Genomic DNA, 14366 nt, shown 5'->3' with positions numbered 1-14366 from the left:
TTCCACGCTTTTCTGCATGGTGTACAGGGCCAATACTGTGCATGGCACCCGCTTCAAGTATTGGTAGGTTTTGTACAAAAATTCTCAACTTTTTCTAACCTGAAAAATGTGTTTTTCTATTGTGACTATGCAAGAGACGAGTGACTGAATGATATGGCTGGATATCTGCTGAGTATTTAAGGTTCAGTATGGTGCTGTCATATGTTTCACGTCTTTATGGAATCACAACAGTCCTACACCCTCAGGTCCTAGATGGTTGCCACTGTGGTCAAATACTGACCCTGCTATTTCTCTATTTCACCCTAAAAATTGCAGCGGAAATATTTTGAAAAACATTTCCTTATCTAGTCAGAATGGACATTTCGTTCCTAGCTTTACATCAGTTACTAAGAAATTGTAAAATACTTCAAGTGTTAAATTTCTGAAGTACAACAAAACAGTTCCTCCCCAAGAAAAGTTATCCATAAGATCGAAAACACTCAATACTGAGATGTTGCAAGAGGATGCCTTAAGCAAAGCTAGAGCATTCTGTAGCATTTTGTGATGGGTTCTATAGTGTTCTAGGATGAAGTGCCACCTGCACGGAAACCAGGCACAATAGAATCATTTCAAAATGACTTTTTAGGGGTATGCAATGTTTTTAATAACCAGTTACACACAGATCCTTAAATTAGCCACCAATACAATACGGTAGCCATCTCGAAACAGTTTTGTATTAGAAGAAGACAAGGAAAGTGACTTGTTTCCCTCTCAGAGCTCCTGGGGAGTTCACAGCTCCTGTGGTTTCCACGGGTACCAGGAACAGACCAGGAGAAAATAGCTCTGTGCCATACAGGCAGGAATTATTCCACCTCACCCCTCCATCTCCTGTCAGTCCCGTTCCTTTCATCCCGTTCCTTTCATCCTTTTCAAGAGTTTGCAATAGCTTGACCTCCATCCCATTGGTCCGTCAAAGTAGATGCGGAGCCCAAAAAGGGCCTAACAGGGTTCTCCAGATTAAACGAACACGTCAAAATGCCAGCCACATAGTAGGAGCACTCACTGTTGGGTGAGGCCGCCGTTACTGGCTGTGTCCTGTAGGAATTAAAAACACTTCCGTTGATACTAACAGAAATATTATATGCATATGATTAGAAGAACCAGATGTCTGCAAGTTCTTGAAATGAGTCTCCGTCTTGGCATTTTGTGACTCTGCTCCCTTGTCCTTTCACCTCAGAGCTCTGTGTGGGAACGCAAAGTGCATGCTTCCGTGGTGCTTCCTCTGTATAATTGTTGCACTCCCAAAGGGAAAACAAGAGTGGCTGTAGAATTGGCATGTGATACAATACGGGATGCCGATTGCTAGTGGATAAGTCGAGATGGGCACGGGAGATAACTACAGTGTCTGTCGGTCACCATTTGGGTACATTTGCGATTGCCGTGACGTGGCATGAGTTGATTCTCCTCTCTCCAGGCCATTCACTTTTCTGTAGACTTTCAGAAAATCTGAATGCAGTCGGAGTAGATGTGCATTGTTTCATACGCACACTTGCCATTCGCACATTAATTCCTTGGTTTGCTTTCCAAAATGAGCTAGAAATAAGAAAAGCATCCAAGAAGCTTTCAAAATGACATAGAGACTAGAAAGGACAGAGAGCGATCATCCCGAAAGAGATGTTGCAGCTGCCAGCCAGTGTAGCCCTAATATTTGCAGTGAAGACAAGATTTTGTTGGATATTTACTAGGAAGAATCCCATGGAAACTCAGGTTAGGTATGGAACAATAGATAAAGAGCCTAAGTTGTTGCATACACAGCCCGAGTTTCCAAGGAGTTTGCCAGAGGTGTGCTTGAAACCCTGCATGCATAGTCCATTGCATTCTTCGTATCTGCTCCCCTACCATATACCCACCAATCCAACTACCATTTTGGGGGGCATGCAGATCAGGTAAGTATATATATAAGTGTCCCTTTGCACCTGCAGATCTGGTGACAACACTCGTGTGTCATGCGTTGGTGAAGCCAAACACCAATTCACAGTTCCCTACTCCCATTTTGAATGTGCAACCCAGTTACTCTTCTGCTTGACTAGCTATTCATACAGATAGCCTCAGTGAAATCAGACTTATCCTAGGCACCTATTATTTGTAACCCCTTCTGAAAATTTGGCCTTCGAGGTCAAACTACAATGTGATTCTGCTCAAAAACTAACGAAATGTTGAGAATGATTCCGTTTTCCTTAATGGTAACTATAATTGGCTTTCCCCTTTTCTCTTTTTAAATTTCCCCCCTCCCATGCTGTGTTGCTTTGCACTGACTGTGATTGCATGTTGCACCCTGGTGTATCCATCCTGATGATGTCACATGGCTTGTCGCTGTGATACCTGCCACGCCCCATTCCATCGTTTATGTCACGGTTGCATAAATGCTCCACCCTCTCGTGTGTTGCTCCCATGGTTTCCTACTGAAAGTGCCCATGATGCACGGTGCTACACCTACCACTGTGTCTGCAGCAACAACACCTGCCACCAGCGTTCCCTTCGCTGCAACAGCTACTGGCAATCAGGTTTGGCCATTTATTTCACCTGTTCAGACCTAGCTAACTCCAGTGTGTTGGTAAAGCACAGTATATGCTTTCTGGATTGGTGCGAGACATTCGTTTGTATTCTTAGGTGTTTCTTCAGCAGTTGTTACTTTTAGAATGTTTGGTTTTGTGTATATTCTGGAGGGATGTGTCTGCATTGCTGCTCATCCTGAATCAGCAGAATGTTCTCATTTTTTATCACTTAACAGATGTTACTCATGATATGCTATATGTACAGTTGTTGCTACCACACCAATCCTCAAATGTATATACTCAATATTTTTTTTAATGTTTCCTCTTTGGCGGAGAGGAGAATTTATTTTATTACCATTTTTGCTTATCACGTTTGAACTTTCCCTTAGTACACTCATCACCTTTACCTTCAGATCTTCTGGAAAGAAAGATAACACATTTCTTTCCAAGGCACAAATATGCTTATCATCACACAGTGATTACATCAGAAATTCCTTCTCATACTGACATTAGATGTGCTTGCATTGTTTCAATTTTCATGTGCTTGAGGTATTTACAGGCAGAGTCACAAGGCAAATGATGCGGTTGATCGGGGGGGGAGGCTTGAAATTGTAAGGAGATACTTACAATAATTACCGTGTAATGTTCTGGCCATTTCGCCTTATTAAAGTGGTAACCATGCATAAAGACTGCAAGTTCCACTGCTGTTTCAGTTACAAGTATGATAACCACATAGGACACAGAGCAATTCATTTATCGGGCAAACAAACCATATTCTAACCTGTGGTTGGCGAAATTAACTATTAGTGGATATGGTTAATATGTCTAAATCTTTTTCGGTGAAATTGATGATGGTTATTGGTTACCATGTCCAAGCCGTGAACAGAATAACTGGAATTCTCTCAAGAAACTATTTTAATCTAAAATCTTTTTTACTACTATAGATACCCCCATTATCAATAGATGAACTGAATAGCAGCATGTTTGTTTCACAGATGTAGAAGTTACCAGTAGAACAGTAAGTTTCTTTAAGTATTAATATAAATAATACTTGTAGGTTATATCTTTTATCTATATAATTGCATTTGCTAAAGGCTGTGGTTAATATTTTCATTAATAGACATTGCTTATAACTTAAGAGCTTGATGTAAGCATTCTAAATTGAAAAGCATTCACATTGAAATGTAGAGAGCAAATAGGTGATTTTTTATGTGAAAATGACAGCTGGTATCGTATTTTTCCCAAATGTTTTCCCATTATTAAAGGGATATGATTTGTTAGCCAAAGGCTGAGATCATTTTTGAATGGTCATCTTTGAACATTTTTCTAGCTTTATTTTTTATTGAAATAAAGCAAAGTACTCTTCTCCCAATTGGACTGAGCTGATTATCTTAAAGACAGTAAGTCATATGCTTCTAAGACGTTATCGAAAAGAGGGCTTTCACATTCTGCCACTGCGTGTGGCTTCCTGTGTAAGTCTATGAGAATTGCTCCAGCTGTTTCAATTTTGTGTGACATAATTTAGTAATGTAAGCCTCATTTTCATTCAGATCATGGCACATTTTTTTTTTTTTGTAATTTTTGTTGTTGTCTTCAGAGTTTTCCCCCTTGGCTTCTGATTTCCCCTTTGCCTGGTCCAGAGCCTGTAATCACACACACTTAATTTCAGCAGTCGTTCACTTGGAACACGTGACTTTAGAAGTCACTTAAGACTCTGAGGCATCTTAATTAATTAATGGTAGGGGCTTATTAAACAAATGTTACCGATTCGGAATTGCATCCATTAGCCATTGAAAGCTTGAGGCTCTCTCAAACTGGAGTGTTTCACTTGGTTGAAGGAGCCAAGAGTTCCATTCTCTGGATGGACTAGTTCCCCCAGGATCTGGCTGGCAATTGCTTTCCTGCTGAGGACACACAGGGCCAGAACACTAACTGTTCTGGACAGAGCATATAGATAAACTGTACATTAAATAGACTGGTCCCTTCAGTCACAAGGAATGTTTTAAAAAGACACCTTTGAGTACACAGAATAACTGAAGTAGCTGTATATTGTAATGGTTTGCAGGAGTATCATTTGGGATAGTGGCAACTTGAGAATAGCACCAAACATGAGAACCTAGGTTTTCTAAACACTTGCCTGATTCTCATGGGCTGTTTCACATCAAGGTAAACAAAAGTTGCCAGATGACATTCACTTTCCAACAGAACATGTTTGTGAATCGTGATTGCTCTTTGCTTGATTCCATTAAAAAATTGAGAGGTATTTGGCACACCGTAATCGTTTCCGTATGTAGCAGATGTTGAACATTTCGCCAAGTTCAAAAATGCAATCTTGTAAAATAATGTGTACCCAGAATTCGCACCTAGGCTATTTCTGCAGGCCTCTAGAACATCAGATAAAGCATTTAAAGCTTATTAAATATTTGCATCTTTCAAAATGGTTCTCAAATATGTTTTCTCACAAGGTAGGCTTGTTGGAGGAAGTAGATGGATGGGTAGCTGTTCATCAGAAAGTTTTGGCATCGTGGAGATAGTGCCTGAAACCACTGAGTGCCTCTCCGTTAACTTAGGGCAAGCATCCTCAGTGGCACTCAGTGAGAACCATAGACTAGCATATGGTCTATGACTGTTTCGTGACCATTTCCAGCGACCCAATCTTCAGGTGTAGACTGAAATTCAGACGGGGGAATATGTTGGCACATGGTTCACACAACAGAGCTGGAACAAGAACCAAGTATCCTGACTCCTACTTCAATAACCCTCCAGTTATTTCTCACTCTTTTTTTTTTTTTTCCATTTCAGTTGAAATTCTGAACAACAGAGTTATGGAGTATCAGAATCTCTCCGTGAGAACCTCCATATGGCCTTTCTATATATATTCACGTATGTCCTCTTCTACCAACACAACAATAAGCGTGGTGCAGTCAATATATTAAGCAAAACAAACGTCCCAACCGACAAATTCAAATTTAAAAAAGCATTAAACAATGGTGATGTTAAAACACAAATGGAAAACTAATAACAACCATCTATCTTATGGGAATTAGGTAGAACACCATACAATGTTGTGATTTATCATGTTATGCTTTGTGATTTTTCAGTAATCATATTGTGCTAAGTGAATCTCTATAGTGGACTGTTGGCTTATTGTCATTCTTGGTGGATAAATATTCGTCTCTGTTGAAGTGTTACCGTTTTTGTTTACACAATAGTTTATCCAATACCATTTTTCTCTATGATTGTATTGTATTGTGGTGTATTGTGTTAGGTTTTTACATACTAGAGTGTTTTGCTGTAATGTGTAGTGTTTGGTATCAACTAAAATGTTATTAATGGGAAACAGAAACACATGTGCTTGACCAATACGTGCTCTCTCCCTCTCTTTAGAATATTTCTGTAGGTTTCTTGAGGCAGACATTTTAAAAGGCCTCACTTTTGAGTCTGTCCAAAACATGCATGTGTATAATTTCTACCTGTAGATCTGACCTTGCATAATACAACCACGTTGCTAGATTTTTTTTGGTGAGAAATAATTACCTGAGAGAGAAAAAAAAAAAAAAAAAAAAAAAGGAAACTTCGTAAAACATTAACCCAAATTTCACTTCTCTAACAGCTTGAAAAACTAGAATTTACCTTTAAATGAATTTCTCAGCATTTATACTAAAAATTATGTTAAGTGCCCATTACATTTTTTTTGTGTGTGTGTGTGGCTCAAGGGTCCTGTTTTCTAGGTTGAGAGTCTAAAACTGAGCCATTTGTCACCTTCAGCTGAAAAATTGGTTCTTGGAAGCTTAAAGGTATTCTAATTACAGGTTATAAATTAAGCAGAGAGAGGGGGGCGTGGAGATCATTTTTAACATATTGGAGGAAAGTGTGTAAAAACCATTGCCGTGTAACCTTTGGTACAAATACCATTTTCTGAATGCAAATGGCTCATGCTCTTTAGGCTACTCTGAATAATAAGTAAGATGCAATCTGGAAAAGTCAGTCAGGGTGAAAGAGAATTGGTTCCAAGTGAGGCCTTTCCTCCCCAAATGGACAGTCTTTTCTGTTGATCACAGCTGGTGTCTTGAGTATAGGTTTGGGGAAATGGCGGAGCTGGGGAGGGAGGGGGGGAAGGAGGGAGACATTTGAAATTACTCTTCAATTCATTTGAAAGTTCTGGAAAGAACAGCTTCAGTTCAACGGAGTTTCCAGTTTTGTTAGACATTTCAGTGAAGGAGCCAGTGCCTGTGATCTGGGCTCAAGTGTTGCCCTTCGCAAACGTTGCGGACGACAGGCTCTCTCCTAACCAAGCCTCTTTTTTGTTTGGCTTTCTTTGTCTTTGGATGTTTTGAAAATTATAATAGAGAGGACCAGAGAGGTTTTTAGCACCCTTTGGATGAGATGGTGGCTACACTCCAGAGCTGAACTCAATTTACATGACTAAGGCTTAGGAGATAACTGTATAACCAAGTCAAATAGTAATTAACTCCTACGGTATGTGACATACCCCCTCCATCCCACTCAGTTATTAAAGTTACTGTTATTAATCAGGGGTGGAACCATGTGATATTTTGCATCCGTTTAGACAGATTTAATATTTTCCACTAAGTATGTTCTCTCACTGGGACGTATAACATCATCACATTTGATGTGTCTAACAAGATTCTTTTTCTCCTTCACGAAAATGACAAGCAAAGGGAAAATCTAATTTAGGATACCTTAAGCCGGCTGGTAGTGTTTGAATGGTAGAACAATGGAGTCAGCCAAACCTTTTCATGGCCAGGGCATGTGACTTGCCCAGGGCCACCTGGCTACCTGGTAGCTAACGTTTGAGCCCGGACTCCTGACCCCTGGTCGTTCCTCTGTTTCGTGTTCTTTGTGCTTCAGAACACCTGCGACTCCATCCCAAAGCAGATCGTTTTGGCTCAGAATCCAAAAGAGCAAAATTAGCTCTTAGGTAGCTGATATCCTGTTGATCTTAATTACCCATCCAAATCTCGATCAGCAGCGCTTGCTAAATGATCTTGCTTTTGTATTGAGCCGTTGTCATCTGCTAACAGTATTGCCTGGAGTCAGAGAACAAGAGGTGTCTGACTTGAACCACTTAATTTCTGTTCCCCAAAATGGTAACCTGGCTAGAGAAGAAAGTAGAGTATGCCTTTGTGAAATTACTTGTGTTTAGAACTGAGTTTTGTAAAAACCTGTGCCAGTGCCTCTCCAGAAGGGCAAATTTGATCACCTGAATACAGGAACTTTGCGCCTGCCCTACTCTAGGTATATTCCTTAAAAGAGAGACATTTTCAGCACAAAATGAACTTTTTTTGTGTTGTTTGCCATTTTGAGGCAACATATTGTCTCATTTAACGTTTTAAACTTCTGACAAAGATGCACGTGGACAATAAACCTAGAGTACAGCTGTTTGCATGTTGCTTTAAGCACTGGAAGACATGAATAGCGATGTGGTGTTTTTTTGTTTGTTTGTTTGTTTGTTTTTTGTTTTTTGGGAAGAGGTTCAGTAGGAGATATTCAGGGTAGTTGTATTTTTGGTGCCACAATTTTGATATTGCTGGCATTTGAAAAGTTGCTTTATGAATTTAAAGAAAGAAAACTCAAAGCACTAAAGTTTTGAGCCAATGCAAAAGAATTTTGACAGAAATGCAGTTTTAAGATAGCACTCTTGTAACGAGTTGTGCAATGACTTATTTGAGTTATCTTTATTCAAGAAAAGATAAGTCATTAGACTATAAATTTCCAGTGAAAAAGACAAGTCACAAAACTAATCAGTGACTCTAAACAACAATTTACTGGATTAATTGTATATATAAAATTCTAATCACTTGTGATTCTTAGTTAACGTTTTATAAGCTTTGTAATTTACCAGGGCCTCTATTTTTATTTATCCAAAACGATTGGTTTTGTCCATTTCTCTCAGCCATTTGCAAAAATACGCAAGTGTGCTGAAACTTGGATAAGACGGGTCATGTATACAGACAAAATAACCTAAACGTTTCATTTTAAGAGGGTTTTAGTGGTGTCCAAAAAAATTTAAAGTACTCCGTGACCATAAGTATATTTTAAAGGGGGAGTAAGATTTAAATTCAATGGATTCATAAAAGCGCTATTTTAAAGACAGTATTTGCTTTTGCAATTGGAGCATGATTCCTCAACTAGCTGTTGCATTTCATTTCACCTGTCTAGATTAGAGTCTTTAATTTGTAGTTTAATCGTGATGTGAAAAGCCACCTTCTCCCTAAGCCATCAGTCTTTTCCATCCGTTTCGAACATGCTAAAGCACTTTGATCTTGCCCTAAGTGTTGTCCCCCACCCCGAGGCTGTGTTCACGAACGGGCAGCCTCAGCTCACCAGCTCTGCAGTTTGGGAAGAGTAAGTACCCCCTTCCCATACCATCGGCAGGAACCAAATAACTTTAATCTTGATGATCTGTACAACATGAATCTCTGTTTCACAGCACGACCAGTAAGCACAGTGGTGGCTGAGTAAAGACAACATTGCATCGGCCTTAAATGGTTTGAAGGAACCTGTGGGGAGGGGCCCTGGGCCCCTCGGAGTGTTATTTGGCCCTTCCCCCACTCCTTGGGCGAGCAGCCGAGGATGCACTTGGGTAAAAGGCAGCCACAGGTTTTCAAGTTATTTTCGTCTGTAGGGCCGTCTGTGATGCACAGAATGAACAGAAACCGGAATCTTCCTTTAACCTCTTCAACATTTCACACCCATCGAAAGAGAAATAGGGAAATATGTCGAGGGAAATAGAATTTCCCAGTTCTGTTAGGGAATTAGGAAGCTCGTGGCCCAATTTTTTTCTTCTACCAGGTCCCCGCCCAAGGCAAGAGAATAAACACTATGTCAAAGAGTATAACACCCTTTTTTTTTTTTTTGCTAGTTTCGTTGATAGCTAATCAAACTGTAAATACCATTACAAATAGAGGTTCTGAGCACCAACGCACGCATTGTTGCCATGTTTTCATTGTTTGTGTTAGTTTTTAAGGTTTTTATTTTATTCCTTTTTCATATCTTTAAGTAACTAAAGAATTTAATTTTGAAGGAGAGTTCGAGAAAGTTCAGAATTTTACTACATGTATTTAACCTGCCTAGATAGGTCCTAAACTGACACTGAAGCATGACAAGGTATAGAGTATAGTTCATAGCTACTCCTTACAGTTCACAGTTTAAGAACAAACTTAACTTTATATACAAATAATTTTTAACAAATTATATCTAGTCGTTGCTTTAGCAACAAACCTACAACATGGCTACCTTTAGACATTTTTTTGTGTGTGAAGATTTTACTTGTAAACTGTGTGTGGTTTTTGACAGTGTGAGCATGTAGCAGATACAGCTCAGAAAACAGAAGTGGTTGGTTTTTCTTTTAAATCCCAAATTCCCATGTGAAAGCTGAATTTGTGTCCTCGTGTGACTTTTTGAGCAAAAAGTTTACAACACTTGGATTCTAGAATCAGGCTTTCCAGCTGGTAGAATTTGTTGTGTAGATATAGGGTTATTCCACAGTATTTCGACGCCAAACACAGTCGTACTTAGCAAACGTCCTGATCTCTTTGTATAACTTATTCACAATTATTCTATTCAAATGGCATAGCTATAGCTTCAAAAATTCTCTTACTCAAAATTATTCTATTCAAATGGCATAGCTATAGCTTCAAAAATTCTCTTCTACAAATCTATCCAAATGAGGGTTAACGAGTGGCAAAAGCATTCAATTAATACTTTCATACAAGATCAAATTAATTCATATTTGTGAAACCATCCATACAGATACTGTGGAATGACCCCCTAACAGTGTGGAAGAGACATATGCTGCAGTTAACTGATGGTCTCAGTTAGGGTGCGAACGTGTGAGACACACCTTTTTTGCACTTATGTACATAGTCCATGAAAGCAATCTTGGAGCTTTTTTTTTTTTTTTTTTAATATAAGAAGTCTGTGATAATAGTGGAAAAGTAGAGAGTTCTTTCTAAGGCTTTGAGAAGAAGGGAGCTTTTTGCTACAAGACTTAGGCATGATCTTGCTTTGCTGTTACGGAGGCTTTCTAGTTGGCTACACTCACCCACCGTAAGAGAAGACTGGTTACAGGTAACAGGCCCACTGTAGCTAACAGCACTGAACAAAAGTTAAGGTGCTTCATCTTTCAGCAAGACCGCTAGCAGAGATGGTTTCATTTTCAAATTAATCCTCACTGCAAACACACACACACACACACACACACAGCAGGTTTCTGGTGGAGGTTTTCTTTTTTCACTAGTTGCCAAGACCGAATTGGCAACCACTAAAAGATGTGATTTAACAGTTACGTATGACCAGCCCGGAGCATTTCATTCCCTTCAATAGAGGGAAGAAGGCTCCTGGCACAATTTTATAAATGGCCCTATTCACTTTATACCTGTTCAGCGGAAGCTGTTTTCGGCCTTGCCTTGACCAGATGAGACAGTGCTTCACTGTGTCGCTTCAGCCTCCCACTGTTTCGACTCAACAGAAGAGACTGCCACAATCTTGGGTACATCGGAGCCAGAAAAGACTGTTTCAGTCACACCATCTCTGCCAGTTTCAGCTCCCAGGTCACCAATAGCTCACCGTGTATCTTTTTGTTGCCTCCAGGCAACGAGGCCTGGGGAAGGTCGAGGTTGGCAAGGTGTGAGGGTGTGAGGATCGATCACCGATCACCGCAGGGACTTGAGTCCTTCCACCCGGAGCCCTGTCGCCCTCGCCCTCCGGGTGGAGGGAATCGGTCTCAGCATCGCTGCGCGTGTTGCTGCTTCTCACTCGCAGAGACGGGAAAATAAGCCAAAGCCAGAAAGCGGTTTAAGCCTTACAGTTGTCCAATAGCTCAGGGCTAGTTGGTTAGAAATTCCTTTATTTTTTTCTCCCCTTCAAACCACAGTCACTTCGAATCAGCCGTACAGCTAACAGCCGGACCGGCTGACCGGCATTTCCAAGGAACGACCTAAACTGGGGATGCACATTCATTCTGCAGTTAGGGACTCCGACTTTCACCTTCTCGCCGACCTATCCTCCCAGCTTAACCCATGTTCTTGTGTTGAAATGTCTTTGCGAATCTATAAGCCACGCAAATGTATTTTCATAAGGTCGATAGAAATATAGTAAGATTTTAAGTCTGGAAGAATCAACTATAAAATAGTAAGAATGAATCTAAGAAGCATCACAAAAGATAGCCAATTAATGGGTGGCATGACAGCCCCTGGGTCACACTCTTTGGAGCTTAAACACAATGCTGCGTTTTAAGGAAGTAAAATAAGAGACTGAAAAGACCTCTCTTATTAAGCCCCAGAAAGAATTTAGTTTGACTAATCCATACAGTTTCCAGCCTCTCCACTTGTTTTGCATGGAAGAGAACCACACATCAATACTCCAAAGCAGGATGATTCCAGAGGAATTTTATCTTTAAATAGAACCCATCCTCAATTATAGTAAACTTAAAAGGGAAAAAAAAAATGTATCACTGTGAAATAACTCACAGCTACATCATATTTGATTTTTTAAAAAACAAAAACCTTCTGTAATAAGACCTTAAAGTAACCCAACTTTAAGCACTGCTCTTTTCTCCCCAGACACACAACCTAAGGCTTTATCTGTCATAAAACTGCATGATTCGAAAGCTTTATTTCTGTATGCAGATGCTACTTGTTAATGATGGAAGCCAAATTGTTGTATTGCTATGTCTTTTGTGTCTAGCAGTTGAGAGAATTATGTGACCAATGATATAATTGGATTGTGGGGTTGCCCTTTGCAAAATAAATTTCTTTGATTATTGTTGCTGCTTTAATTATTAGAAAATGAACCATTTGTTACATGCCCCCAAATTATAAGTTTTGTAAAAATTGGAAAGAAAGTTGCTCCTAAATTGACTCTTTTTTAACTTTATGCATTCACACAACAACAATCTGGTGTAATGTAGAAAATGGAAGCACATATTTTGGGCAGAAAAACGCCAATTAAAAATACTTATGAAAAATTATTATCCCTGTGCAACAATTATAGATTTAAATAATCATAATATTTAACAAATATAAACTGTTCTCATAATTTTTTGCCTCAAAAATGCAATAGCTCATTCCCTCAACTGCTATCAGTAGGGCAGATGCTTTGATTTTTTTTTGGTTTTCTTCCAAGTTATTGTGCTGTACTGCTTGTTCGTGTTTAGAAGTGTGCGTTATGCATTTCATTTTAGTACGCTGTTTCTATGTTGTTTTTGTTCTTTTAATAAAATGTGTAAATTTCGGGGTTATGTCTTTTTTATGAATCCATATTCACACATTAAGAATTCACTTAAAAGCTGTTTGTCTTCTAGTATATTCAAATATTTTGTAATTCTATAAAATTTAAATTTGTGATTTGGTTCAATACTATAGTTCTTACATAGAATAAATTTATTTCCAATATATACCTTCAGTATTTCGAATTATATAGATAATCCATCCATTGTATTAGATGTATTATTCCTATAAAATTGATGTCACTGACACAAGAAAGATACACTTGTGTTTCAGCAAAAGAACACTAAAAATTTTGCGAGAATGCCTATTGGTTTCTATTGTGCTTCAGAAACTCTGAGGCATCGTCTAAGATATCTTATTAGGAGTTTATATTTTCCTGTTACTCATTTCTATCCTGCATCTTCAGTGTAACATAGGAGACCAGTGTCATTCATTTCATTCTTCTCGAGATTGGCACCAATGGTTTCATATCAACAGGACGCATGAATTTTTCCATTAAGATATCTTCTCTCACTTAAAATTGGTTATCTCCCACACATGGCACAAGGATGAAGGCATGATCGTTTCCTATTCTCTACTGAAAGCCAAGTGTAAAGCTTGGTAATACTTTATTCTGTCAGATTTCCTCATAATGAAAAACATTAATCAGTAGTCGGGCTGATAGAAAACTAAGGTGAAGAGACTTTGGATGAGAGGCTGTGACCGAGTAAAGTATTATCCACGTGTCTGTAACCGAAAAGGGCCTGGAAGGAGGTCGGATCCTTGTCCAGTATCAGCTGAATCAGACAGAGCTACTAGCTCCCCTGCCCCTCGCACCTGCTTTACCATTTCTCAGTGTGGCTGACACTGTGGCGTTTCTTGACAAGCCGACTTTGGGCCCTTGGATGTGTTGTATACATTTCTGTGACTGAACATTTCTAGCACTAAGAGCGGTTCAGTTTAAAACATTTACGAGAGGTCTTGGGCCTCTAAAGAATTCAGCTGATGTCTCTTTGAAGCTGCTGAATGACAGAACAAAGAGTTCAGGGCAGGCACTTTCAGCCGCCATCGTGACGGGCTTTCTCTTGGCCAGAGGCAAGTGGACCCATAGGCAAAACCGGATGTTAGCCAAAGTTGACCTTGGCACTGTTCAGCCTTTTCCCTTTGAGCCCCTCCCCTTCTCATACCCTCAAGGTGGCCTCTGGCTTTCTAGAAGCCCCATGGTAACAACCGATCAGACCTGCTTCCCCCGGTAGATGATGGGCGAGAATGGATTTTTTTTTTTTTCCTCCAGAACTTTCCTGTTGGACATCTCAGGCTGTGAAGAGCAGTTCATAGAGCTCTTAAGTGACAAATCACTATGGTGTTAGAGACTGGCCGGGCTGCGAGTTTTACTGCAGCTCGAATCTGGGCACTTGAACCACAGCATTTAACGAGCAGCCAAATTCCTATGGGTGGGTGGTACCATCATTTGCCACCTCGAGAAGGCCAAAGAAAGACTCGAGATTCTGTCATTGTCAGGAAAGTTCTGATAGCACATCGAACCAAAAACCCTGACGATATAGTGAGCATCCCCAAATCCCAGAGACTTGAATCCACC

The 14366-nt window shown here is 39.7% G+C and overlaps 1 protein-coding gene and 1 long non-coding RNA gene across 52 annotated transcripts in view; one reads left to right on the top strand and one right to left on the bottom strand.

Annotated features, from left to right (window-relative positions):
• MBNL3 (muscleblind like splicing regulator 3) overlaps window positions 1-12791 on the top strand; it is a 124800-nt gene extending 112009 nt beyond the window's left edge. For 12 of the 51 annotated variants that reach the window (XM_085006201.1, XM_085006187.1, XM_085006178.1 and 9 more), the window contains 3 exons: window positions 2449-2543; window positions 3479-3552; window positions 5337-12005. In XM_085006201.1, coding sequence (XP_084862327.1) covers window positions 2449-2543; window positions 3479-3535 — 152 coding nt within the window. In that variant the 3' untranslated portion in view covers window positions 3536-3552; window positions 5337-12005. 51 annotated transcript variants of the gene reach the window in all.
• LOC106507043 (uncharacterized) overlaps window positions 1442-14366 on the bottom strand; it is a 150753-nt gene continuing 137828 nt past the window's right edge. Inside the window, exon 3 of the long non-coding RNA XR_001302731.3 lies at window positions 1442-1572. This is a non-coding gene — a long non-coding RNA (uncharacterized LOC106507043). The remainder of the gene's footprint in view (window positions 1573-14366) is intronic.

The sequence above is a fragment of the Sus scrofa genome, chromosome X, assembly GCF_054392235.1.
Source record: "Sus scrofa isolate SSC_HxYL_T2T_F1_AM1 chromosome X, Sscrofa_HxYL_maternal_Yorkshire_Landrace_v2.0, whole genome shotgun sequence".
NCBI lineage: Eukaryota > Metazoa > Chordata > Mammalia > Artiodactyla > Suidae > Sus > Sus scrofa.
This window is presented reverse-complemented; position numbering and strand designations above follow the sequence as displayed.